The sequence below is a fragment of the Pyrus communis genome, chromosome 10, assembly GCF_041283825.1.
Source record: "Pyrus communis isolate YQ-2024b chromosome 10, ASM4128382v1, whole genome shotgun sequence".
In the NCBI taxonomy this organism is placed as follows: Eukaryota; Viridiplantae; Streptophyta; class Magnoliopsida; order Rosales; family Rosaceae; genus Pyrus; species Pyrus communis.
Genome location: NC_142574.1, coordinates 1,538,243 through 1,565,239, shown reverse-complemented (window position 1 = coordinate 1,565,239; position 26,997 = coordinate 1,538,243). Strand labels below are relative to the sequence as shown.

At 36.1% G+C, this 26,997-nt stretch overlaps 3 protein-coding genes and 3 long non-coding RNA genes across 35 annotated transcripts in view; 3 read left to right on the top strand and 3 right to left on the bottom strand.

Moving 5' to 3' along the window:
- Positions 1-146: 146 nt before the first annotated feature.
- LOC137728062 (TMV resistance protein N) lies at positions 147-25,864 on the bottom strand. Of its 6 annotated transcripts, none has more exons than XR_015952204.1 (8): positions 25,731-25,864; positions 7,573-7,821; positions 6,343-7,471; positions 5,965-6,240; positions 4,233-5,120; positions 3,518-4,159; positions 1,755-1,837; positions 147-728 (listed from the first exon to the last, which is right to left on the bottom strand). XR_015952204.1 is itself a non-coding variant. In XM_088677623.1 (5 exons), exons 1-5 carry the CDS (start codon positions 8,088-8,090, stop codon positions 3,572-3,574), a joined length of 3,399 nt encoding a protein of 1,132 aa, XP_088533749.1. In that variant the 5' UTR covers positions 8,091-8,658; the 3' UTR covers positions 3,460-3,571. The 6 variants fall into 6 exon arrangements, 1 of the variants encoding a protein (XP_088533749.1); XR_015952201.1 differs by lacking the exon at positions 25,731-25,864 and adding an exon at positions 1,957-2,014 and having other exon boundaries at positions 7,573-8,658; XR_015952203.1 differs by lacking the exon at positions 25,731-25,864 and adding an exon at positions 1,957-2,014 and having other exon boundaries at positions 147-641; positions 7,573-8,658.
- On the top strand, positions 10,509-11,872 carry LOC148693340 (uncharacterized). The gene is made up of 2 exons (XR_015952223.1): positions 10,509-10,700; positions 11,309-11,872. It is a non-coding gene; the product is annotated as an uncharacterized LOC148693340 (long non-coding RNA).
- LOC148693339 (uncharacterized) lies at positions 10,978-13,467 on the bottom strand. 2 transcript variants are annotated; one of them, XR_015952221.1, is made up of 3 exons: positions 12,951-13,467; positions 12,095-12,145; positions 10,978-11,559 (listed from the first exon to the last, which is right to left on the bottom strand). It is a non-coding gene; the product is annotated as an uncharacterized LOC148693339 (long non-coding RNA). The 2 variants fall into 2 exon arrangements; XR_015952220.1 differs by lacking the exon at positions 12,951-13,467 and having other exon boundaries at positions 12,095-12,256.
- Positions 14,706-26,997, top strand: part of LOC137727947 (putative polyribonucleotide nucleotidyltransferase 1, chloroplastic) — a 37,552-nt gene continuing 25,260 nt past the window's right edge. For 7 of the 24 annotated variants that reach the window (XR_015952208.1, XR_015952209.1, XM_088677629.1 and 4 more), the window contains exons 1-5: positions 15,633-16,094; positions 16,354-16,411; positions 18,216-18,290; positions 19,225-19,308; positions 19,814-19,893. Coding sequence is in view for 17 of the 24 variants with exons in the window: in XM_088677629.1 (XP_088533755.1) it covers positions 16,385-16,411; positions 18,216-18,290; positions 19,225-19,308; positions 19,814-19,893 (266 nt within the window). In the remaining 7 variants the exon portion in view is untranslated. Of the gene's footprint in view, positions 15,261-15,434; positions 16,211-16,353; positions 16,412-16,812; positions 18,291-18,758; positions 18,931-19,224; positions 19,309-19,344; positions 19,648-19,813; positions 20,086-20,293; positions 21,305-21,427; positions 22,350-26,997 lie in introns of those variants that run through there. The other 17 variants (XM_088677646.1, XR_015952219.1, XM_088677647.1 and 14 more) reach the window with 17 other exon arrangements.
- Positions 21,281-26,652, bottom strand: LOC148693337 (TMV resistance protein N-like). The gene is made up of 6 exons (XM_088677624.1): positions 26,206-26,652; positions 25,507-26,076; positions 24,287-25,406; positions 23,909-24,184; positions 22,217-23,146; positions 21,281-22,083 (listed from the first exon to the last, which is right to left on the bottom strand). Exons 2-6 carry the CDS (start codon positions 26,022-26,024, stop codon positions 21,583-21,585), a joined length of 3,345 nt encoding a protein of 1,114 aa, XP_088533750.1. The 5' UTR covers positions 26,025-26,076; positions 26,206-26,652; the 3' UTR covers positions 21,281-21,582.
- LOC148693338 (uncharacterized) lies at positions 23,242-23,647 on the top strand. Its single transcript, XR_015952222.1, has 2 exons — positions 23,242-23,563; positions 23,594-23,647. It is a non-coding gene; the product is annotated as an uncharacterized LOC148693338 (long non-coding RNA).

Genomic DNA, 26,997 nt, shown 5'->3' with positions numbered 1-26,997 from the left:
TACATAACGATTGCAAGTCCAGCAAAAAAAATCTGAACAAAATATGGAAATTGGGTTAAAGCCCAAATTTAACTTCAACCTACCTTCTTCACAGCCCAGTCTGATTATATATTAATTTGCTTCCAAATATTCCAACTAGGCAACCATCCAAAATTCCAGATTGTTGACGTCATTAAAGATGAACAAAACTTGTTGGCCCTTTACCACAGTAGTAGAAATGTGTTGTGCCTGTATATGACAGCGTGAATTCAAACTCCGTCAATGACTAATATAACATTTAACTAATGCTATCACTCCACTCAAAAAAAGAAAAAAAAATGTTAAGGCGATTGATTACTCTTTCTCTCTCTCTCTTGCTCACACATTTTCAATGTGCGAAATTCCTGAGTGGTTCAGTAATCAAAATACCTACTCTGTACACTTAATGCATGCTACAAGTACAATGCGGTTTAATAGGAACATAAATCTTCAAACTTGCAGCCGCATATACACTTGATGCAGCGCTAGTGGTGAGGAGAAAACCGGTGTTCCAAATGTTAAATCTGGTGTTTATAGCACACTTGCATCTCTGACTGCACCCTCCTTCCAAGCTCAACCGTTTCTTCATTCCATGAACATTCTTCCACGTCCCAACACAAGCACTGAATTGCGGCAAAGAAGAAGAACCGGTCAATGGGTGGTGAAACTGACCTAGCTAGTACGTAAGCTTTATCCCAAAAGGCAGCAAGCTGCACCAACAATCACAGCAGGACTCAACGTTAGCTTGTATGTTTACTCGACAGAAGCTAGTTCTTCAGATTCCTCTAAGCTACAGATTATGTGTGCTAGGGAGGACTAACGAAAACCGCCACCATATATGAAGCAATCATCGGATTAACGTACAAGAAATTATCGGGTTTCATACGTATAAACTTTATGCAATGAATATAAAGAAAGAACAGGAAAGTGAAAGGGGTTTACGATCATACGGAATTTCAAAGACGGAAGATGAAATTCTAAACTGAGTCAATTTTGAACAAAACTAATTTTCTTCTGCAATGGAGACAGGAAGCTAAAATTTCCAACAATGATGAATATAAGATAACATATGGAAGAAGAGCACACAAACTGAAATTAATTGACAAGAAGAATTCTACAGTAGTATTTATTTGTTTTACTTGCAAATATCTATGCTAATCAGAACCTTCATAACTCTTGCAGCACCATAGCTGCATTTTCTCTACAATTTTCCTTCTTCCCAAACAACCAAAACCTTCATAAAACTAAATACCAAAAGCTATGAACTCTAACACCTTAATCATGCTTGACCCCACTACAAAAGAAGAAATCAAACTATTAGAGTACAAGGAGCCAAAGAAGTGACAAACAAAACAGCTGCCAACAGATAATACAGACCGGCAACTCTCCAGAACTGTTTGAAAAACACTTTTGGAAGAACAGTCATTTCCCGTCACATCCACTAACCACAAGCGAGAGGGAGGGGAGAGAATGATTGAAAACACACCTAGATTGTGGATGTCGATAGTTTCAAGTTTAGCATGCGGCATATGTTTTCTATCTTGGCACCGCGTGCTAAACTTGATTAGACAACTAAAGCCTCATCTCTCTTAGCATGGGGCAGATGTTTTCTATCTTGGATGTCGATATATTGTTATAGTTTCAGCATCAGACGAATTGAAATCAAACGTAATATACAATATCTGGACTTGATTGAACCTATAACAGAAAACATTTAAGCACAAAAAGATACTTACCAAATTTCAACATCTGCTGCCGAAGTTTCATTCTGAAAATGATCAAGCCAAAATTAACCCGGTATGATAAATTTCTTCTCATCCTGTACAGAAACAGATATTCATTTTTTTGTTGCGTCTTAGCCTCGCCATCAAGAATCTACTTTCAATTTAAGTTGTTCTGAAATGGTAGATAGTTTAGATCTTTTTGTGCATTATTTACCATTTCAAAAAGGGTCTAAACTCTTTATGCCCATTGTCGAAAGTGCGTTGTTGACAATCTGAATTTGTATGGCATTGAGAGCATATAGTGTCATAATTTAGTCACAGATTCATATAACTTTGATAAGCTTTGTCATCAGTAAATTTATTCTGAAAAAGGAATTATTTTGATCTTAAAGATGGCATGTGGATATGCCCACTGGCATTTTCCTTTGGTAGCTCATCTAATATTAGTAAGTGGAGTTTCATGTTACGCCTTTTCACTGTTTTCAGTAAGGATGCTACCGAGCTTACATGTTTCTTGATTTTTTTGTTGACATCCTTTCAGATTGCAATGGTAAATGGCGGAAAATCGAGAAAGGTCAATGGCTTTATTCTAATATGGATGTCGTTCATTTCCGGAATTTAGCATGGATGACTGGACACACGATGAGGATCTCTATATTTAAGTTATTCTGAAATGGTAAATAGTTTAGATACTTTTTTAATTTGAACTTCTAATGTTCTGTTACTTTTTGTGAATATTCAAGGAGCATTTAGATGGAGGGTAATACATCCTTTTTTACATGCCATATGATTTTGTAGAATACGCATATGATAATACCTCCTTTCACATAGTATGAACCAAAATATATGATGAACAAAAACTTTTTTTTTTGAAATGTTAATGTACTTATTGAAATGTTTTTGTAATTTTTTTAGATTGGGGAGGAGGAACAGAGGCTAACGGACCTCCAATTTGTTTTGATGTCGCTGTTGGCTTCACAAACCTCCATGCTTTGCTTCCACACAGTATGTTTGAGGACAACTCTACATCTTAATTTCTACTTTTCTTTGATTTATGCAAGTTTGAGGGTTGGGTATAAAAAAAATGCAAGCTTTTGCATAAGTAAAATACTTTTTGCTTCCAGCTTTTTGCTCTGATCATCTGGGTGCTTCTTGATGATTGTTTGTTCTCGGGTTTCGATCTATTGGTGCAAGATTGTGTATCGTGCTTTTTGTCTGTTTGAAGTGTTATCTGATGCTAAAGTGTTTTTTTTTTTTTTAATTGTTTGGTAATTTAGAGTTGGATTTATGGGTTGAATTCAGTTTTAGAAATATAATTAAGGTAGATTTATGCTCTGGTCATGCAGGAGTAGATAGTTACTGAGTTTTTGTGAAAGATTCAGTTATAAATGGACAGTTGAGGTCAAAAGTGTATTTATCTTGATGATGGATTGCCGACAGATAAACAGCTGTGTAAATCATTAAAGTTTAGAGCGAGTTCATCCAACTCTTCAGCTCAAACCAGTAGGAATCTGTGAACTCCGCACCAGAAACCAATGACTGTGATATGGACACTTGGGACACGTATATGTTAGTTACTGTAAATCGATTTTCACATGAATGTAAATAGTGTTGCACACTGTAGGTATTTAGAATTTTTTGCATGTTTTATACAGTTTTAAAACCAGTAGCATTGTGCGGGCATCGTTGCTAGTTAAAATTCTATAGCTCAAAAAAGTTAAAAAGTAATACTAAAATATTATGTAGGTTATGCTGGGATTCAAATAGTGACTTACATGGATTCTGACTAAACTTTGAGGCATTGAATGGTTGAAAAAAGCATGAAACAATTATTTGTCTTCCTTGTGCCTTTTGCGGGTATGTTCTTTGACGTCAAAACTACGACTTTGGCTTGAAGCTCCCTCTTCACAATATTCATGTGTTCGCTTCAAGATTTTTAGTGTTCGGTTGAGTTCTTCCAAATCCTTCTTGTACACCACACGAGCCCCGCACTTCTTCACCACATTGAAGCCTACTTTGGGTTGATTCATTCCGAGACTATAATAAGTTTCAAATAGAAACTGTTCATGAAGATATTCTTTGCGAGGCAAATAGAATATCCAAAGGTGTTCAGACACAAGAGGCCTTGTAAAGCACCATGAACTCCGTGCACTCTGTTTACGGTTGGTCCGAAGTAAACACCGAATCCAGAATCCATCCGTTTTAGGGGCAGCTGGATTTCGGAAGTTCTCATTTTGTTTTTGAAGAAGACCCAAGTTCTCCTTAGGTTGTGCAAAAACAACACAAAAAACAATCCCCATCCAGCTGCTACACGATTGCGGAGGTAGCTCCACATCTAGCGCATGTCCCAAAGTTTGATTGTTGAACCACTCGGGAATCCCCTTTCCGGGGCACACAATAGGATGACGACAGATTTTCTGCACCGAAAGAACCATTATATGAGAGAGAGAGAGAGAGAGAGAGAGAGAGAGAGAGAGAGAGAGAGAGCACCTCAGTTGCGTATTTCACGATCCTTGAATATATTGTTTTGATCCAGTCTTCATCTTCCACCAATGTAAGGCAATTCAGAGAACTGAAAGCAAAATCATACAAATTGGATGGATCCGACAACCTTTTCAATGAAGTACAATCATTTACATATACGTATAATTTCCTATTTGACGGAAGATCTGGCAGTTGCTCAAGTCTTTGGCACTCGTTCAAGTAAAGATGCTCAAGTCGAGAAAGGCATTTGATGCTTGCTGGAAGGGTAACAAAACCGTTTCCACTAAGATCTAACTTTTTTAAAGACGACAAGCAACCAATATCATCGGAGATATCACCTTCACCAAGATCACAATAACGTAGTACTAAGTCCTCCAAACAACGCAAATGAAATAAAGAAGACAACACCAAACCCCAACAAGGCCCATCATCCATTGCTTTAGCAAGTGGTCCAGAAAGCGAAAGAGATTTGAGATTTTTCATATCAACAAACAGCTCTCTTCTGCATTTATTCATACTCAGTCTAGTAAGGCCAACCAGATGTTCAATCGATGAAGGTAATTTCTCAATCGCAGTCCCACGTATAAAAAGCGTGGACAAACTTTTCATCTGGTTCGAAAATTCTGGGATCTTTTTGACTTTGGAGCATCCGAAAAGATTCAAATACTGAAGAGCATCCATTTCTACTTCACTTGGGAGGCTCTTAATACTTTCACAACCACGAAGATTCAAAACTTTAAGTTTTTTAAGAACTGCAATGGATGGGTGAATCTCAACTAACTTCGTACAATCCCCAAGATCCAACTCCTCAAGATTTTGAAGACCAGTGAAATCTGGTGTAGTGATCAATTTATTTGAGTAGCTCAGATCAATACATTTCAACTTGGGAAAGTTCTGTACAATACATGAAATAATATATAAGCTTCCAAAAACCTTACAATTCTATTTGACATTGAAAAAAGAGTAATGCTATATTTACCACTTATTTATACAATTAATTATATCTTCTCTCTAATATAGGTAGGGCCCATTAACGCATGTGAGATGATACAAACATGTGATAAGAGTAGCAATTTTTTTTTTTTAAATATGTTTTTTTATTACATCACACATATTGTTAAAGACACTCCACAAACATTTATTTATTAAATAACTTACCTATTTTTTTTTATAAAATGACTATTTAAGGCCTAATAATAAGATTTTAAAAGACAAAAAAAAAAATCTGCAAACATTAAGAAAAATGATACTATCACGAGGCAATCCAATATCATATAGATGAAACTAAAGGAAGCCAATATGGTGAATAAGAAACCTAATGTTCTGAACCTAATGACACTTCTGCAATCATCCTAATAGACTCTCAAGCCAAATGATCGCAAGACGAAGGAACTAATGCAATCATCCTATTTCCAACTACTTTGCTTACCATGTGATTGAAAAAATCTGAAAAATTCAAGGTATTATGCAACTACGCTGCCAGAAAGGAAAATGATCCCTAATTGACAAAAACCCCAAAATCTATCGAAAGCAAAACTCAAAAATCCTTAATTGACAAAGAGTATGGGTTGTGAAGGTAGTTTTGGAAAGCAAGTGGGGTGTGGTAAGATACATTTTAATTTAAAAAATGGATATGGGGTGTATTGAGCATGTGGGGAGTGATCAACAAAATGTGGCGCGTGTATAAAACAATCCATAAAAAAATATGATAAGTAGCATTCATTCAATATACTCTTACCTCTTTTTCATCCCATAAACGAACAAGTTTGCTATGACGCATTCTTAGTTGGGTAAGGAAACGCGGGTGAAAGCTTGGTGGAAGAGACTTGGAAGGATACCAACTCCAAACCATAATTCTCAAGGAACATGGAAGAAATTTGGGACGTGAAGAAATGATCAAATTGTCGAATTCTAGAAACCTCAATCCATGCATATTAGAGAAGGCTTCACAACTCCAGTGCACCTCTTCTATTTCAGATAACTGTAAGACTATACCTTCAATAGCTCTCGTTCCCTAATAACCAAGAATGTGGGAAACGTTAATTTAACATTTAAGTATATTGCGTTAAAAGAAATCATATCTTCTTTTGAACTTGGTATTTACATAGCTTCTTACCGTATTGGTCGTCAATATATAGAAAATGTCATCGCGAAGCCACAACCTACTCCGTAGACCAGGCTCTATAGACTCTTGACCAACAATTGTCCATGCCATTTCTTGTATCAAATCATGCATCCCTATGAAGTACTTGGCTGAATTATCATATTGGATGCGTTTTTCAATAGTTAAGAGAGATTTCTCAATTAGTAGATCTATCATAATACTACTAGAAATTCCAAAAGAATTGTCTAGCATTCGAATAACTTGCTTCATGCACTTCCCTTTGTGGAAACATGCAACATCGAGAAAAACTCTCTTCTCTATGTCCTCTAGTCCGTCATAACTGATTTTGAGTGTATTGAAAATTGTTGGATTAGGAACTGTATGAATATTATCCAACACACTCTTCCATGCATCCTGACCTCTCGTATGCAAAAAAGACCCTAATGTTTTAAGAACTAGTGGAAGGCCGCTGGCATATTCTAGGAAATGGTTAGTGAGTTCCAAAAATTCTTCCTCGGGTTGTTCTTTCCTAAAGGCATTCAGACTAAAGAGCTCAAGTGCTTCGCAGTCATTCAACCCCCGCATCTTATATGATGCTGCTATACCATGTTGGACTAGCAACCCTTCATTTCTAGTCGTAATCACAATTCTACTTCCCATACCAAACCAACTTTGATTTCCAGCCAGTACTTCTAGTTGTTTTAAATCATCCACATCATCAAGTACGAGAAGAACCTTTTTATTGCATAAGCACTTCTTAATGAAAAAGAGTCCGCACTCTTCATCCCAAATTTCTTCAATCTTTGCCTTCAACATCGGAAAAAGAAGTCTTTTTTGAAGGCCAATTAGAGTACGGTTTATTTTAGAAACCTCTCTAACGTTGCCAAGAAAGCAATGAACTTCAAAATGATGGAAGATTCTATCATAAACTAGCTTAGCAAGGGTTGTCTTACCTATGCCAGCCATCCCCGTTATCCCTATAAAGCGAACATCATTGGCATCATGAGCTAATAGCGAACTTAGTTGCTCAAGCCTAAAATTAACCCCAACAAATTTCTGTGAAGAATCTAACAATGTGAATGTAGCTTGCACTTTCCTCCACACGCTTTGGACGATTTTTTCAATAAGCTCCCTTTCACACCTACAAGGTATAAAATAACCAATAAAAAAAAAACATAAACGAAGCATGCAAGTTTGCCTCTACTAAGACATGGGAAATTATAGTTGTTCATGCATGCTTACTTAGATTCCTTCGAATGCCACCCAGAAATTTTGGATACTTTTTTCAGAGCTTCTCTCCACTGGGTCACCTTCATTTTGTCTTCGGTACTAATGAACTTTTTTTCATGCTCATCGAAGGCTTTGGCAAAAGTCCCCCTCTGATTTCCAACGTCAGATGGATCTGTCTCGTAAAAGACTGGCAGAACTGTGTTCCTGGCTTCCATAGATTGAAGAATGGTTGTAAGTTCATTCAAGCACCATTTGGAAGAAGCGTAGTTTGGTGAGAGAACAACGATTGCAATATGCGATTCCTTGATCGCACTCGGGAGCACAAGATGAATACTTGTTCCTCCTTCAAGCTCTCGATCGTCCAAGAAAGTCGTAATTCCTTGGCACTCCCACAATTCATGGTATAAATGAGATACAAAACTCTTGCGGGTGTCTACACCCCTAAAACTCAAAAACACATCATACTTCCATCGAGGAGCGGATTCGTTCGAAACAAAAGATGCAGAGGCTCTTTGGGTGCTCAATGCCATTGGGGGGAAAGAAAAAAAAACAGTTGCTATAAATCGAGTACTCCGAACAGTAGCTGAATGAAAAAGTAAACAGATTGAAGATTAATGTTTTAAAATTTTAAAAAAGATTGAAAATTTGAAACTTTAAATCTTCTTTTTGTAATTTACAAAATGCAGTTTTATTCGTAACTAAGGGGACTCATTGTGGTCAGATATTTAACTCAGTACCAACACATATTTGACAATTTGATTTGATCTTACAGTCCTCAATAACTCAGTAACTGAATCAGATTCAGTTACTGGAAAATGGGTTCTGCAAACAAAAAAGAGAAACAAAAACTAACAAGTAAAACAAAAATGAGCAGTGAAAAGGAAGAAACTTTGAATCTTGTTTTGGTAATTGAAAATGTATATTAAGAAAAAGAGATTAAGGACTCAAAGCAAATATCACAAAAACAAAATACTGAATCAACATAAACTTATACAGGCAGAGAGAAGTGAGAAATGACACGAAAAAAATCACACTCAAAATACTGAATCAACATAAACTTATACAGGCAAAGTTGTAGGAAGTTGAGAGAGGTAGGAATGGAAATAAATGGGAGAGAGATGGACAATCAACTACATGTACTGGTAGTGGTTTTCTGGGTGGTGACCACACGGTTTGAGAGTGGGTCATAGTGAAAAGCTGAAGGGAAAACATTAACATATACGTACACGGTTTAGTGTGGGTTTTCCAACTTCCACCTAAAAAAAGGTGGAAAGCCCGACTATGAGAAATTTCCTGAAAGTTTCCTTGTTGGGACGTGTCATCTTTCACTACCATAAAAGTAGAAAAGATACAGAGGCTATTTTAATTTTTTTTTTTTTTTTTTTTTAACAAAAACCATGACCGACTATGAAAACCAAGATTCTCTACTCTTTCAATCTCTTTATTTTTTCATCCCTTCCTATTTACACAGTCACGGTTAAATCACGTTAATATTTTATATTATTTTTTCATAAAGATAATAAGACAAAAAATAATGTGTGAAAGAAAAAAATAGAAGAGGAAAAAATAGAAAGAGATAAGAATAGAATGGTAAAGAATCTTCATTCCGATGAAAACACTCATTGACTCACACACAAAATAGGAGCAGACCAAACCAAAAGAAAGGTATAAGGAAAGAGAGAGAGATTGAAAGTTGTAGGGAAGCAGGCCCTACATACTCTACTCTCCTGCTCCTAAGTTGGACCAAATATAATTATTCTCCCTATGGGGCCTCCTTTCATTCACTCGTTTCTTCTTTTTATCTTTTTTGGAACGTCAATTATCTGAACGTTTTTCGACTACTTGCTTAGTAAGATTCTATCGATTTCTGACTTGTGGGATTGAATTAATCTAAAATGAAAAAGACATGAAATTATGGAGAGAAATTGGTTGAGATTGAGGCATCAGCAAGGATTATCTTTCAAATGTTAATTAACATTGAATAATTAACCAAACTTTGAAGAGTGCAAGACCATTTCCTCCACAAGAAACCCTAAGCTCTTTAATTCTCATTCATCTTCCAAGTCTTAATTTAGGCATACGAGACACCGGTATGACAAAGTCTATAACATCTTTATGCCTTTGTTTTGCTGCAGTTGCAGATATTCGTTATAATTCTATGCTTGTGTGAAATTTTTTCCCAACTTCATCATTTTATCTATATATTCTAAAATAAGTAACACCAAATAATTAATAGAGAAAAAACAACAATAAAATCATATGTATAGACTGTAGAGTACAAGTGCCAAAATGAACAAGATTTTACCAAAAAGTCAGGCTCGGCGGCTTGCCTCTTCTCATAAGTAAGTCATCTAGTGTTCTGTGTCACTCTCAACTCGAGTTTGTTCAGTCTACTTCCGCCTTTCGGTAGTACGAGCTGGACTTGTGTTATGTATATTGTGTTTTTCAGCCTTTTTGGGCTTTAAATCTTTCGTGGAAATTTGAGTTGGAAAAAAAGAGTAAATTATTGATTTTGTCTATGGATTAGAACTTAAGCGAAAACTAAGTATTTAGACATTTTTTTATATCATATAGTACTACAATCTAGTAATATTCATCTTCTTATAAGTGAGGAATTTCAAGTTTTTGACAACATTTATAAACTATTATGTCCACCATCTCGGGAATGATGGTAGTATTTTCTAATTTTTTTTTATGTACAAATTACAAAGTGATATTCCAAAGAACATAATTGAACTCCAACTTTTAAGTGTAGAGGTGAATACTTTTAATCAGCAATAAGTTCTTAACAAAATTAAAAGAAAATATAAAAACACGCTTAGACTTGTGTATTATACAAAAGTAATTTCGATATTGTAACAATTCGGTTTTATACCCTTCAGAAAAGAATCCCAATAAATTAGTCTGACAAAACAAAATATGCTCACTCTTAACAATAACAAGTTGACTAAGGCGAGTTGGAATGGCCATCCCATAGGGAGTTTGTCCATCATCTATTTGTACTTATCAAGAGATAACATGTCATACAGTGCGTTTCAGGATAGCAGTGAGGAAATGCTCCCACATCGTCCAAGCAAATGTTGATTGAATGCTTTATATACATTTTGTCTGAGGAATGGAAGTGTTCCAACCTTGTCGAGGTAATTTCAATTCTTGAAGGCAAATTTTTCAAGATTGCTAGGTCTTTTTTTGGCTATTAATTTGTTAAATTACTAAACTAGAAGTTAATCTTGTTCAATTATTCTAGTAAGAAAGCATATGAGAACATGGCACACTAAATGTTCGATGAAATGCGTCTGAGAATTAGTACTGCTTTTTCTGCGAACATGCAAAGTTGTGTAAGGGCAAAAATTTTGAGTCGGAAAAATTAGAGACGGTTGGTGACCCTAGTTTGAGTCGGAAAAATTAGTACTGCTCTTTCTGCTAACATTGTTGTCAGATCCATCAAAATTGAGTAGATTCATCAGTTTACAAACTTTTGCATTCCGTTCTGTCAATAGTTGTAGATTGGTTGGCGATGAGGCTGGAAGAGTTCAATAATATCAATGTTAAGGCGATGGTGATTCTTCTCAGAATTCAAGTAACCATCTCCAAATCAATGCTAAAAAATAATATCTATGATTCGAGTAATCATTCTACTGGAAACCGGTAATTAATCAGAGTTAAAAATCAATACGTACTTTGTACACTTAATACATGCTACAAATACAATGCGGTTTAATAGGAACATAAATGTTCAAACTTGCAGCCGCATATATGCTTGATGCGGCATTGGGGACGACGTGAAAGCCGGTGTTCCAAATGTTAAATCTGGTGTTTATAGCCCACTTGCATCTCTTACTCTGCACTCACTTGAAGCTCAACCGTCTTCTTCATTCCCTCACCATTCTTCCACGTCCCAACACAAGCATTGAGTTGCGGCAAAGAAGAGCCGGTCAATGGGTGGTGAAACTGACCTGGCTAGTACGTAAGCTTCATTCCAAAAGGCAGCAAGTTGCACTGCATAGAAGAGAAGTAGACAGAGTAAAGAAATACCGTAAAGGCATATATCCACCAACAATCATAGCAGGACTCAGCGTTAGCTTGTTGGTTTACTTGACAGAAGTTAGTTCTTCAGACTCCTCTAACCAACTGATTATGTGTACTTAGGGCGGATTGACGAAAATCGTAACCAGATATGAAGCAATCATCGGATCAGCGTACAAGAAATTATGGGGTTTCATATTTATAATGCAATGACTATAAAGAAAGAACAGAAAAGTCACGCCTTTGATATGTTTTTTTGAGTTCTTACCCATGGAGTTTTTGTGAATCTGCACGACTTCTGTTCCTTTCTTACATTTCATTTCTTTTTTTTCAAACCATTCTTTGTTCTTTTTCGTGATTTAAGAGCTTTATGATCATACGGAATTTCAAAGAGGGGAGAAGAAATTCTAAACTGGGGAGTATATAGATTGAAGATAACATATGATAGAAGAGCATACAAATTGAAATTAATTAACAAGAGAAATTCTACAGCATTTATTTGTTTTACCTGCAAATCTATGCTAATTCTCCACTACCTCCTTAATCATGCTTGCCCCCACTACAAAGAACAAAGGAGAAATCAAACTTTTTAGAGTACAAGGAGCCAAAGAAGTGATGAACAAAACAGCTGTCATAAGAAAATACAGACTGGATCTCCCAAACTGCTCGAAAAGCGTTGTTGGAAGAACAGTCACTTCCAGTCACATCCACTAACCATGAGTGAGAGGGAGAGAGAAAATGTCCGAAAACAAACCTAAATTGTGGCTGTCGATAGTGTCGAGTTTAGCATGAGGCAGATGCTTTTCTATTTTGGCACCGCGTATTTGAATTCATACTTGAACGGACAATTTCTCATAGGATATACCATATATACTACTTCAACTCTGGTTTTTGCGTTATGTTCTGGAGTAGTAACAAATTGGACAACTAAAGCCTCAACTCTCATGGCAAGTTGCATTAAGGCATGTGCAGAAAATTCAGAAACTATACAAAAAGAAAGGGTAACTGAAAAAGAACATGAGGTCCTGGAGGCAGAGAACAAACTTCTTTTGGAAAATTAAAACATACAGTTTTCGATTTATTCGACTTCTTTCGGCTTGCGCAAGATCGGAGGTAGAAATAATCAGTATCCATTAACACTTTGGCTGAAGTAACTAGACATGCAGGCTTATTTTTTGTTAGATAGAAGCATTCATGAGGTCATGGTTTTATTACGAGCTAAATTGTATTCTTAGCGTAGTTTTAGACAGTTTGTTGATATGACCCTCACCAATTGGCCTGCTGACTGTATCAAATGGAATATACAATATCTGGACTTGATTGAACCTATAACAGAAAAGATTTAAGCACAAAAAGATACTTACCAAATTCCAACATCTGCTGCTGAAGTTTCATTCTGAAAATGATCAAGCCAAAGTTAACCTGTAGCCTCGCCATTAAGAATCTACTTTCAGATTGAGTTCAAAATTATCAGTATCCACAATAAAGAAAAGATTCACAAACACAATATTGTTATAGAATATCCTGCATTTATGTAAAGAACCATGACAGCTTCCATGGGGGTCTTCAGATATCATGATCGGCACTGCTCAAGCACTTACTTTATCTCTGAATCTACTTTATTTGTTCATAGCAAATAAGTTTTGCTTCAATTCGTTTGATGCTGAAACTATCACAATATATTTTGCTTCCCAATCTTACATCCAAACATATACATCATTGCACTTTTTGTCAACACCATCTCCATGCTATACTTTTACAATGATATATGAAATCCTAAAAGGTAAACATCTCATGTACGCAAGGCCATTCGAGAAAAACTAAGACCAATGAGCGTGTGTTATAGTATAACGATATTACAACATTTTCTGCAAACTAAAGATGAACAAAATGTAACGACAGACTTATCCTCCTCGTACCTAATAGAAGAACAAAAACAAAAGAGTGGTGCTATTTACACACTGCGACTTTGCATCTCTTTTGGTTGAATCTCTGGCATAGATGAGAGAAGCACATTATTTAATGTATATACACAATTAGATTTCATTGCGGGATCTAAGAAAAAAAAGAGTACTCATTGATTGTATTTAGACAAACATGTTTTATTCAAGTGCATGTAATATATATATAGCTCATGGTATTGACTAAGATGGCAAAACACAAGAGGCATAGAGAACTTAAGGACAGAAAAGCAGAAGAGAAAGAAAGAGATCAATTGAATAAGTAGTGATTGAGTTAATTTATTTAACATCAATAATCTTACATAAGTAGTTCTGAATCACTTTAAATACTTTTTGAACTAAAAAATATTTTACCTAAAAATGTTTTCAATCGTTTAAAAGCACTTGGCAAGAAAACTCTTTCTCAACTAAATGACAGTGTACTACCAAATTTGCCCTCAAATATTATCCTAATTCTGATTTTGTCTTCTTATACACCTGGTGGTCATTAATCTGACTCGTTAGAGGTGGTGTCTTGCCTCAATGGCCAGATTGATGATTGTAGCTGGGAGGCATTCCCCATCCTGTCCCACATCCATGTGTTGAGGAATTCCTTCCACGCTTGCGACTGGTCTTGGGTCCCAAGATCAGCAAACTGTGCGGCAGATTATGTGGCGTCTCATTTTGGCGTGGAGATGTGCGATACCGTTTGAGTCGAAAGACCCCCATCTTCGCTTGTGGGCATTCTCAACAATGACGCCCTTCCCTGCCTGCGGAACTAGTCTTTTGATGTTAAGAGATTGGGCTGACTGCAAGTTCTTGTGTGTCTATTTGTACCCCTGGTATCTTTCCTAGTTGGTTGATCTGTTTGTTTGCCCTTGTTGGCTTTCTGCCCTGTGTGGCTTTCTCTGGTTAATATTTTGATCAGTTTCCAAAAAAAAAAAAAAAAAAAAAAAAAAACAAAGTAGGATGGGGAAACGGCACTGTGCAATTTTGCCTCAATTACACTTTATTTACGAGTTTGCCACCGGGCTGATTTCAGCCCAAATTTCGCTTCATTTGGGACCACTTGATTTTTTTTTTAGTTTCTTTTAACATGGCTAGCATAGATCATATATGTACTCGAAATTGTTTTATTTTTTGTTGTCTTTACACATAAGGACCATTAGGTATTAATTCATATATGTATTGGGTGGGTTGGTTGGGTTGGATTTCAGTAAGAGAAGAAAAAGTAATCAAACACAAGAAGCAATTGGAAACATGGCTGCAAGTGATAAGCCGGAGTCCGTTTTTCAAATAACTATATTACTTTTGTAGTGTATGCATGCTTAAGAAAAATCCAAATCGTACTACATGATCTTAGGGCTGTGTATTTTGTGTTTGGTAAGTCAATGCATTGAGAGAATATGAACGGTTGCGTCTGGTTTGGATATGTGTCTATGGTGGTACTCCCATTTCTAGGCAAATGGCAGCGCTTGAATATGGTAACCCAATGGCTTTCTTTGGTCTTTTTTCGACTGTCTGCCTTGGCTTAGGTGGTGTTGAGAGCAACCTCTAAATTGATTGGTAAATCAAGTATTGGATGCTAGCGTTAGCTAAATCCTCTCGAAAATTGGTTTAGTTAGTACATATTTGTATAATATTTTGATAGCAAATATGTTATATTCTCTCTGTATTTGGTTCGCAAAGAGAGGGCAACATTGTTCAGCCTTTGGATAGTAAAGACTACAGATGGTTTTGTTGGAAATTCAAATTAAAAGCAGTGATCTGTCCATGTGATGCTAACCTTACTTTACAGATTGTTTCCAGCAAAATATAATCATCATTGCTCCTTCATTATTCAGCCAAATGGTGATGAAAGACAGCAAGTGTGCTGCCATGTGATGTGCTAGCAGGAAGACAGCAATGTACCTTCATGTGTTAGCCGAAAGGAAGGTATTACAACCTGCCATGATGCAATGCATGTGTATGCCAACTATCAAAGTTGCTGCATGTGTTTGAAAGGGTGTAAAGATGTGGAACACCATCATTCATTATATGTATTGTTGGATTGTTTATTTTTTCAGTTTTGTATAAATAGGCCATCTTGCTAAGCCTTAGTGCATATCATCCGAATCCCATTTCCCATTCATTTAATTTCAGCTTGTAAGCTATTGAGTTTGTAAACTCTCTTTTCATATATCTAAGTGCAAGTGTTTTACCAAAGCTTGTTGCTTCCCTCCTTTCTCTATTTCTTTGTCCAATTTTATTGAGAGTGAAAGTGAGAGGTGTGATAGAGTTTGTAAACTTATCACCCACATATTTTGGTATTGAGTTAGTAAACTCTTGTGAATACCAACAGGTTTTACGTTGTTAATTAGTTTAATTAGCATGTGGTTTGGTGGGGTCTGGTACGTATGATGGAACTCAAGTGTGTGACAGATGAATCACAGTTGGTATAATAGTTGACAGTGGATCTTTGCACGATAGGCATCTTGCTGGGTGGATTGTGCTTTTACCAACCCTAATAAAATTGTATTTGAACCGTGCCGTCTTTTGCCTGTATATGCAAAAATCATTTCCGACTGGGTAAGTGTTTTCTGTTTGGAGTGTGTGAGTGTGTTCATTGTAGGGAATCTTTCCCTGGAAGGCCCACTGGATGCACTGAAACTTGATCTTAATTAGCTACTTTTCAACTTTATTAGGTAGCGTTATAAGTTTTCAAATGTATCTGTTTATATGCTTTCATAATACATATGAAGATTCCGAGTAAATTATAACATATTTCAATTTGTAATTTTATGAGTATAGATATGGAATTGAATGCTTCATTATTTTGATCTTGCAGCTGAAGCCAAGTCTGGATAGAGAGAGATCTTATGGCAGGAATCATGGACTTGATGAAGGTGAGGTTAACAAAGTGTGCTTTAGCACCAAGATTGGAATCTGGGTGTTCTGAGTTTTGTTTTGTTGTAATTTTTCTATAATCTAGATGCTGAAATACTTGGAGTTGGAATTAATAAGAATCGATTGAAATGGATTTTTTATTAGATTGGTATGGCTGACATAGTTAAGAAGTAGTTTAAGATGCAGTGATTAGGGAATTTCTTTAACTGGACATATTTGTTTTCGTGAGGTAGATAGAATCCTTTGTAATTTAATTGATTAGATTGAAATTTGGGGTCTGGATTATTAAACTATGGTGGTTAATGTGGTTTTTTGGTGAATTTTTCAAGTGGGGAAAAAGGGGTGGGTGTTGGATTTATATTGTTATTCTCAGTTGGTATATAAATATTTGAGTGTGCAGGAAATGGATACCATACAAGAAATGCAAGAATTGAAATTAGAAGGGATGAGGGCATTTTGCAAAGGGTGGTTCGGGGATGGTAAAAGTTGCGTAGGTGGCAAGATTAATGGTGGTGGTTTCGTGGTGGCGTAGTTCTCTGTGAAAAATGGCGACGGTGGTCACCTTGCTATTTCTATGCAGCGAGTACAGTATCGAGAGAGAGAGAGAGAGAGGAGAGGGAAATAAGGAGAGTGGTAAAGAGGGAGTGAGACATGAGGGTGGTGGCAAGGTGGTGCCTCGAGGGAGTGGCGAGTGAGGTGGTGATGGTTTCTCGAACGGGAGATTGATGGTGCACTAGAGAACTTGACTCCTCTCTCAGTCTGGTCTCTGGAGAAGAAAACCAAACAGAGCTATGCATTAGCAAAGTTTGAAATGAGGGTTTTTAATCTTTGGCATGCTATTGTCTTTATTTGATCACTCTTTGAATAAAATTCTGATGGACAAGTGAAATAAACTGAATGAAAACTTGGAGAAGAAGTTCTGATTTTTAATATCTTTAGTCGGGGATTATTGAGATGCCTTTTGACAATTGAAATATGAATGCATTATATTGCTTAGAACCCAAGTTATAAACTGGAACAAAAATCCATTATCTAGACTCGAGTTTTGCTAAAATTGTTTTATAAATTTCATTATAGTTAACAAAAAAATAAACTTATGAAATCTCAATTATGATTGTTCATGTGGCCCTACTGAGAAATGCGTTAGGTATGATGGATGCTATAGATAGAAAAATGTTGGCTTAAGGTTGGATTCCAGGTAAATATGTGCTATCCCGGATGATGGAATTGCATAGCATCATAAGTTTCTATGTTTTCCTGAACAGATTTACCGAAAATGTTTTTCAAGGATATTCAACAAGAGCTTTAATCTTCAGACTCTCTCATTGTTGAAGTCTCTAATGGTTTAGTTAACCCTATTAGCCTATTGTTAGATCAATTAAAAGAGTGTTTTAGCCTTCTATTAGTGTTTTGTCTTATATACTTTCTCATTGTTAGATCAGTTGTGATTCTGTGTAGTTCATGTTTCCGGGTGTAAAATTGTTCATACAATCTCACTTTTGCATCTAATTAATGAGCCAAAAAGAAATTTTTTATCATTTAAATCCTAATTATCTCTATTTCAGCCAATGCATATTTTTTTTCCACCTGAAGGTCTTTGATGCATGTCTTTTTTTTGAAGTATTGAAACATACATTGTTCGAAATTTGTTGAGCACTAGAAACTTTACAAGTTAAGACTTGCAATTTTGTTATATATGATAACTGTTTTCTATGTTTGTTGTTGATTAAGAACATGGGATACAACTCGGTCCGGTCTTAGACACTTAATAAAGATTTATTGTTTGAAATTAATGGGGCACAGGTTATTCTCATGATATTGGCTGCAAATGCTGCAGTAGGAGTGATTACAGAAACCAACGCAGAAAAAGCTCTTGAGGTAACTTTTACATTTATAGCATTTCAGAATTCACATAAATACCAGAAAACATCTTGAAGGACTTACCATTTCAAGCGGATCTTTTCTTTCGTGCAGAAACCAAGCTTCCTTTTTCTTAACTCATTCTACCAAAACTTCAAATTATGTTCAATTTGTTGATTGGCTGTTAGCACTTAAGTTGATCTATTTATTTCCAATGTACCCTTTTTTATGCATTGCTTTTCTGTTGCATGTTTAGAAGATGAATGCATGAATTCTTAGATAACCTTCTTTTTGTTCTATGATGTAGGACAGAGTAGGACAGCGGAAATTAGATTGTATAGCGGAAATAATTCCAAAAGCTGAAATAATTCCAAGAATTAATGATGAACAAAATTATTTCCATTCCATGCATGAACTGGTTAAGTATTTCTAGATGGTCTGTGCATGTTGAAGTTTCAAAATAATGACAAAGTAATCATGCTTTAGGTAAATGCCAACATGAAGACCCAATATAGATCGCCATCAAAATCTCTACCACCCATTTCATCAGCTACTGAAAGAATATAGCAAAGCCATTATTTCCAACAAATTCTTTCAACTCCTCCACGTAGGTGGCCTTCAAAACATGAACATCACCAAAATGTAAACCTGGATGCCGGTACACTAGCACCTCTCCTTGAATTGCCCGCTGTCACTGCAAATATCATTGGGCCAAAAATTAGCCCTTCAAACGATAAGTGAACCATATCTATTGACATTAAGATCCGCATGGATCGAGAAAGCAACAATGCAGAGTAACACCCACGAGAATGTTTTGTTTCGTATTCATCGTACATAACTCAACATTCTCCCTTTGTAAATTTTTTTTTTTAAAATATTTGCTTTAGCTTTATTTGAGAGATCATTGTTGTGTACTATAGTTGATGGAATTGATCTTTCTGGTTCTGTGCAGGTTCTCATTTGTAGACTGATGGATAGGCCTTTGTGTCCAACTATGTGCAGCGGCTTCTACCATGAAACTCAGATACTCTCTTGGGTACGTTCCATATGAGTTTCAACTGCATATATGTATGTGGCTTTAGATTTGTTAGTTCAATAAATTGTAAGCCTTCATTTTAAAATTATCACTTTAGTCTAAAAGGAGTGAGAAATGAAGTTGATCATATAGTATGTGTCGTAGTGTCGTAAAAATCTGTCGCAATAGTGATACTGAGTAAATATTATATTTATGAAACAATGGTGGATTTGTTGGATTTCTTTTCTTTTTTGTTTACTTTGGACCGTTTCCGACAGCACCACTGTGCTCAAACACTCTCTCTCGCAGTGGAACTCTCGCCTCCCCTTACTCAATCCTCTGCTTCTTCTTTGATTCATGGTTGGTTGATATATAAAAAACCTTCGAGGATAAATTTGGGGTGGGATCTGGGTTTTCTCTGCATTACTTAAATTTTGCATTTTTTTTTTCTGGATTTCAATTAAGAAATTAATAAATTTGGGGGTTTCTGATTTTGTGTTTTGCTGTTTATATGCTGGAATAACAGGACAAGGAGGAAGACAAGGAGTTGGACCCTGGATGTGCTCTCCTTCGTCCATCCTGCGTCTGCATGTCCTCATTCACAAGATAAGTACCATCTTTATACTTGATTTTCTACTGTTTTGTTTGGTTTTAATTCTCTCTGCCATTCTCACTCCACACTCTCTCTCTCTCACTCAGTTCGGAGGTTTTCAACCTTTTCGCCCAAATTGCTCAAAAATTCCAGCTCTCAAACATCTCAGATCCCTTACTCACCCTTCTATCATCGACACCCCAAAGGTATATATATCTCTCTCATCGCTTTCAGAATTCTATATATATATATATATATATATATATATATTTGCCAATGGAAGTTGGTAATTTTGATTGTTCTCTGGGGTTGGTTTTGTTCATGAATAAAGTACTGTGTTTTCGCTATATTTTGGTTTCGAGAAGTTGATGTTTTTGGGTTATGTTCTTTTTTCCCTTTTTTCTCAATTCTCAGTGAGTGGCACTTTTTCTCAATGGAAGATGATAGTTCAAATGTGTCAATGGTTCTAGAAATGCGATTACAAGGTTACGTGCATTCAGTCTACCAACAGCATTTTTTATAGTTCTGAAGGGCGTAAGTTTAGTTACGCCTTTTCGCTGTTTTAATTTTAACTTCTAATGTTCTGTTACTTTTTGTGAATATTCAATTTTTGCCGGGCATTTGACTGGATATCCAAGGAGCATTTAGATGGAGGGTAATACATACTTTTTTACATGCCAAATAATTTTGTTGAACACACATACGATAATACCTCCTTTCACATAGTATGAACCAAAATATATGAACAAAAACTTATTTTTTTGAAATGTTAATGTACTTGTTGAAATGTTTTTGTAATTTTTTTAGACTGAGGAGGAGGAACAGAGGCTAACAGAACTCCAATTTGTTTTGATGTCGCTGTTTGCTTCACAAACCTCTACGCTTTGCTTCCACACAGGATGTTTGAGGACAACTCTACACCTTAATTTCTGCAAGTTTGAGGGTTGGGTATAAAAAAAATGCAAGCTTTTGCACAAGTAAAATACTTTTTGCTCTGATCATCTGGGTGCTTTTTGATGATCATTTGTTTTCGGGTTTTGATCTATCCATGCAAGATTGTATGTCGTGTTTTTTGTCTGTTTGAAGAGTTATCTGATGCTTAAGTTTTTTTTTTTTTTTTTTTTTTAATTGTTTGGTAATTTATGGGTTGAATTCAGTTTGGTAGATTTATGGGTTCAATTCAGGAGTAGATAGTTATTGGGTTTCTGTGAAAGGTTGAGTTATAAATGGAGAGTTGAGGTCAAAAGTGTATTTAGCTTGATAATGAATTGCCGACAGATAAGCAGCTGTGTAATTGATAGGAATCTGTAAACTTTGCACCATGAACTAATGACTGTGATATGGACACGTGGACACCTATATGTTAGTTATTGTAAATATGGTTGTAAATAGATTTCCACATGAATGTAAATACTGTTGCATATCGTAGGTATTTAGAACTTTCAACATGTTTTATACAGTTTTAATACTCACAACATTGCGCGGGCACCATCGCTAGTTAAAATTCTATAGCTCAAGAATAAAAAAGTAATACTCAAATTTATGCAGGTTATGCTGTGACTTACTAACATGGATTCTGAGTAAACTATGAGACATTGAGCATGAAACAATTATTTGTCTTCCTTGTGCCTTCTGCGGGTATGTTCTTTGTCGTCAAAACTACGACTTTGGCTTGAAGCTGCCTCTTTACAATATTCATATGTTCACTTCAAGATTTCCAGTGTTCGTTTGAGTTCTTTCAAATCTTGCTCGTACACCAAACGAGCCCCGCACTTCTTCACCACATTCAAGCCTACTTTGCGTTTGTTCATTCCGAGCGTATAATAAGTTTCAAATAGAAACTGTTCTTGAAGACATTCTTTGCGAGGCAAATAGAATATCCAAAGGTGTTCAGACACAAGAGGCCATCTAAAGGACCCTGTACTCCATGTACTCTGTTTACGGTTAGTCCGAGGTAAACACTGAATCCTGAATCCCTCAATTTCAAAGGGGTACAGATATGGCCAGTTCTCCCTTTGTTTTTGAAGAAGACGCAAGATCTCCTTAGGTTGTGCAAAAACAACACAAAAAGCAATCCCCATCCAGCTGCTACACGATTGTGGAGGTATCTCCACATCTAGCGCATGTCCCGAAGTTTGATTGTTGAACCACTCGGGAATCCCCTTTCCGGGGCACACAATACGATTATAAGAACGATAGATTTTCTGCACCAAAAGAACCATTATATGAGAGAGAGAGAGAGAGAGAGAGAGAGAGAGAGAGAGAGAGAGAGAGAGAGAGAGAGAGAGAGAGAGAGAGAGAGAGAGAGAGAGAGAGAGAGAGAGAGAGAGAGAGTACCTCAGTTGCGCATTTCACGATCCTTGAATATATTGTTTTGATCCAGTTTTCATCTTCCACCAATGTAATGCAATTCATAGACCAGAAAGCAAAATCATACAAATGGAATGGATCTGACAACCTTTTCAATGAAGTACAACCAGTTAAATATACGTGTAATTTCCTATTTGGCGGAAGATCTGGCAGTTGCTCGAGTCTTTGGCACCCGTTCAACCGAAGCTGCTCAAGTCGAGAAAGGCATTTGATGCTTGCTGGAAGGGTAACAAAATTGTTTCCACTAAGATCTAACTGTTTTAAAGAGGACAAGCAACCAATGTCATCGGAGATATCACCTTCACCAAGATCACAATAAGATAGTATTAACACCTCCAAACAACGCAAATGATATAAAGAAGACACCACCAGACCTGGACAAGGAACATCACTCTTTCTAGTTCCAATTAAACGGACAAGGCTCCAATCATCCCTTGGTTTAGCAAGTTGTCCAGAAAGGTGAAGATATTTGAGATTTTTCATATTAACAAACGACTCTTTTCTGCACGTACTGATACTCAGTTGAGTAAGGCCAACCAGATGTTCAATCGATGAAGGTAATTTCTCAATTGCAGTCCGACTTAAAAAAAGCGTGGACAAACTTTTCATCTGCTGGTTCGAAAATTCTGGGATCTTTTTCACTTTGGAGCATCCGGTAAGAATTAAAGACTCAAGAGAATCCATTTCTACCTTACTTGGGAGGCTCTTAATACTTTCACAGCCACAAAGATTCAAAACTTTAAGCTTTGTAAGAACTGCAATAGATGGGTGAATCTCAACTAAATTCTTACACCACGGAAGAATCAACTCCTCAAGATTTTGAAGACCAGTGAAATCTGGGGTGCCGATCAATTTATTTGAGAAGCTCAGATCAATACATTTCAACTTGGGAAAGTTCTGTACAATACATGAAATAATATATAAGCTTCCGAAAAACCTTATAATTCTATTTGACATTAAAAAAAGAAAGAAAAAAAAAAGAGTAATGATATATTTACCACTTATTTGTACAATTATTTATACCATCTTTCTAATAGAGGTAGGGTCCACCAACGGATGTGGATCTCATCTCTACAAGAGAAGTGATACAAATGATGGCACAAATAGGTAGTAAGAGTAGCATTTTTGTTATAAAAAAAAAATAAAAAAAAAATAAAAAAAAAGAAGATTTTTTCTTAGAACCGTATATATGGTTGAATACACCCCACAAAAATTTATTTATTACATACTATTTTATAAAATGACTATTTAGGGCCTAATAATAAGTTAAAAGAAAAAATCTGCAAACATTAAGAAAAATGATATTATCACGGGGCAATCCAATAACATCTAGATGAAACTAAGGCAATCCAATAAAAATGACACTTGTGCAATCATCCCAATAGATCGAAAGACGAAGGAGCTAATTGAAAAAATAAGAAACATTCAAGGTAGTATACGCTGCAAGAAAGGAAAATGATCCCCAATTGACAAAAACCCCAAAATCTATAAAAATAAATAAATAAATAAATAAAATAAAATAAAAGAAACTGAAAAATCCTTAAAAAAAAAAAAAAAAAAGAAACTAAGCACATGGGGTGTGGTCAACAAAATGTTGGGTATATATAAAACAACCCATAAAAAAATATGTTAAGTAGCATTCATTCAATATACTCTTACCTCTTTTCCATCCCATAAATGAACAAGTTTGCTATGATGCATTCTTAGTTCGGTAAGGAAACGAGGGTGAAAGCTTGGTGGAAGAGACTTGGAAGGATACCAACTCCAAATTATAATTCTCAAAGAACATGGAAGAAACTTGGGACTTGAAGAAATGATCAAATTGTCCAATTCTAGAAACCTCAATCCATGCATATTAGAGAAGGCTTCACAACTCCAGTGCACCTTTTCTATTTCAGGTAGCTGTAATCCTATACCTTCAATAGCTCTCGTTCCCTAATAAACAAGAATGTAGGAAACGTAAATTTAACATTTAAGCATATTGCGTTAAAAGAAATCATGTCTTCTTTCAAACTTGGTATTTACATAACGTCTTACCGTATTGGTCGTGAATATATGCAAAATGTCATCGGGAAGCCACAACCTACTCCGTAGACCGGGCTCTTTAGACTCTTGACCAACAATTGTCCATCCCATTTCTTGTATCAAATCATGCATCCCTATGAAGTACTTGGCTGAATTATCATATTGGATGCGTTTTTCAACAGTTAAGAGAGATTTCTCGATTAGTAGATCGATCATAATACTACTAGAAACTTCAAAAGAATTGTCTAGTATTGGAATAACTTGCTCCATGCACTTCCCTTTGTGGAAACATGCAACATCGAGAAAAACTCTCTTCTCCATGTCCTCTAGTCCGTCATAACTGATTTTGAGTGTATTGAAAATTGTTGGATCAGGAACCGTATGAATATTATCCAATACACTCTTCCATGCATCCTGACCTCTCGTACGCAAAAAAGACCCCAATGTTTTAAGAACTAGTGGAAGGCCTCTAGCATATTTTAGGAAATGCTCTGAGAGTTCCAAAAAGTCTTTCTCGGGTTGTTCTTTCCTAAAGGCATTCAGACTAAAGAGCTCAAGTGCTTCGCAGTAATTCAACCCCTGCATCTTATATGATGTTGCTATACCATGTTGGACTAGCAACCCTTCATTTCTAGTCGTAATCACAATTCTACTTCCCGTACCAAACCAACTTTGATTTCCAGCCAGTACTTCTAGTTGTTTTAAATCATCCACATCATCAAGTACGAGAAGAACCTTTTTATTGCGTAAGCACTTCTTAATGAAAAAGAGTCCGCACTCTTCATCCCAAATTTCTTCAATCTTTGCCTTCAACATCGGAAAAAGAAGTCTTTTTTGAAGGCTAATTAGAGTACGGTTTATTTTAGAAACCTCTCTAACGTTGCCAAGAACTTCAAAATGATGGAAGATTTTATCATAAACTAGCTTAGCAAGGGTTGTCTTACCTATGCCAGCCATCCCCGTTATCCCTATAAAGCGAACATCATTCGCATCATGAGCTAATAGCGAACTTAGTTGCTCAAGCCTAAAATTAACCCCAACAAATTTCTGTGAAGAATCTAACAATGTGAATGTAGCTTGCACTTTCCTCCACACACTTTGGACGATACTTTCAATAAGCTCCCTTTCACACCTACAAGGTATAAAATAACCAATAAAAAAAAACATAAACGAAGCATTCAAGTTTGACTCTACTAAGACATGGGAAATTAAAGTTGTTCATGCATGCTTACTTAGATTCATTCGAATGCCACCGAGAAATTTTGGATACTTTTTTCAGAGCTTCTCTCCACTGGGTCACCTTCATTTTGTCTTCGGTACTAATGAACTTTTCTTCATGCTCATCGAAGGCTTTGGCAAAAGACCCCCTTTGATTTCCAACGTCAGATGGATCTGTCTCGTAAAAGACCGGCAGAACTGAGTTCCTGGCTTCCATGCATTGAAGAATGGTTGTAAGTTCATTCAAGCACCATTTGGAAGAAGCGTAGTTTGGTGAGAGAACAACGATTGCAATATGTGATTCCTTGATCGCACTCGGGAGCTCAAGATGAATACTTGTTCCTCCTTCAAGCTCTCGATCGTCCAAGAAAGTCGTAATTCCTTGGCACTCCCACAATTCATGGTATAAATGAGATACAAAACTCTTGCGGGTGTCTACACCCCTAAAACTCAAAAACACATCATACTTCCATCGAGGAGCGGATTCATTCGAAACAAAAGATGCAGAGGCTCTTTGGGTGCTCAATGCCATTGGGGGGAAAGAAAAAAAAACAGTTGCTATAAATCGATACTCCGAACAGTAGCTGAATGAAAAAGTAAACAGATTGAAGATTAATGTTTTAAATTTTTAAAAAAGATTGAAAATTTGAAACTTTAAATCTTCTTTTTGTAATTTACAAAATGCAGTTTTATTCGTAACTGAAGGGACTCACTGTGGTCAGATATTTAACTCAGTACCAACACATATTTGACAATTCGATTTGATCTTACAGTCCTCAATAACTCAGTTTCATCCGTTGAATCAGATTCAGTTACTGGAAAATGGGTTCTGCAAACAAAAAAGAGAAACAAAAACTAACAAGTAAAACAAAAATGAGCAGTGAAAAGGAAGAAACTTTGAATCTTGTTTTGGTAATTGAAAATGTATATTAAGAAAAAGAGATTAAGGACTCAAAGCAAATATCACAAAAACAAAATACTGAATCAACATAAACTTATACAGGCAGAGAGAAGTGAGAAATGACAAGAAAAAAATCACACTCAAAATACTGAATCAACATAAACTTATACAGGCAAAGTTGTAGGAAGTTGAGAGAGGTAGGAATGGAAATAAATGGGAGAGAGATGGACAATCAACTACATGTACTGGTAGTGGTTTTCTGGGTGGTGACCACACGGAGTGGGTCATAGTGAAAAGCTGAAGGGAAAACATTAACATATACGTACACGGTTTAGTGTGGGTTTTCCAACTTCCACCAAAAAAAAGGTTGAAAGCCCGACTATGAGAAATTTCCTGAAAGTTTCCTTGTTGGGACGTGTCATCTTTCACTACCATAGAAGTAGAAAAGATACAGAGGCTATTTTTTTTTTTTTTTTTAACGAAAACCATGACCGACTATGAAAACCACGGATCAAGATTCTCTACTCTTTTAATCTCTTTACTTTTTCATCCCTTCCTATTTACACAGTTACGATTAAATCACGTCAATATTTTATATTGTTTT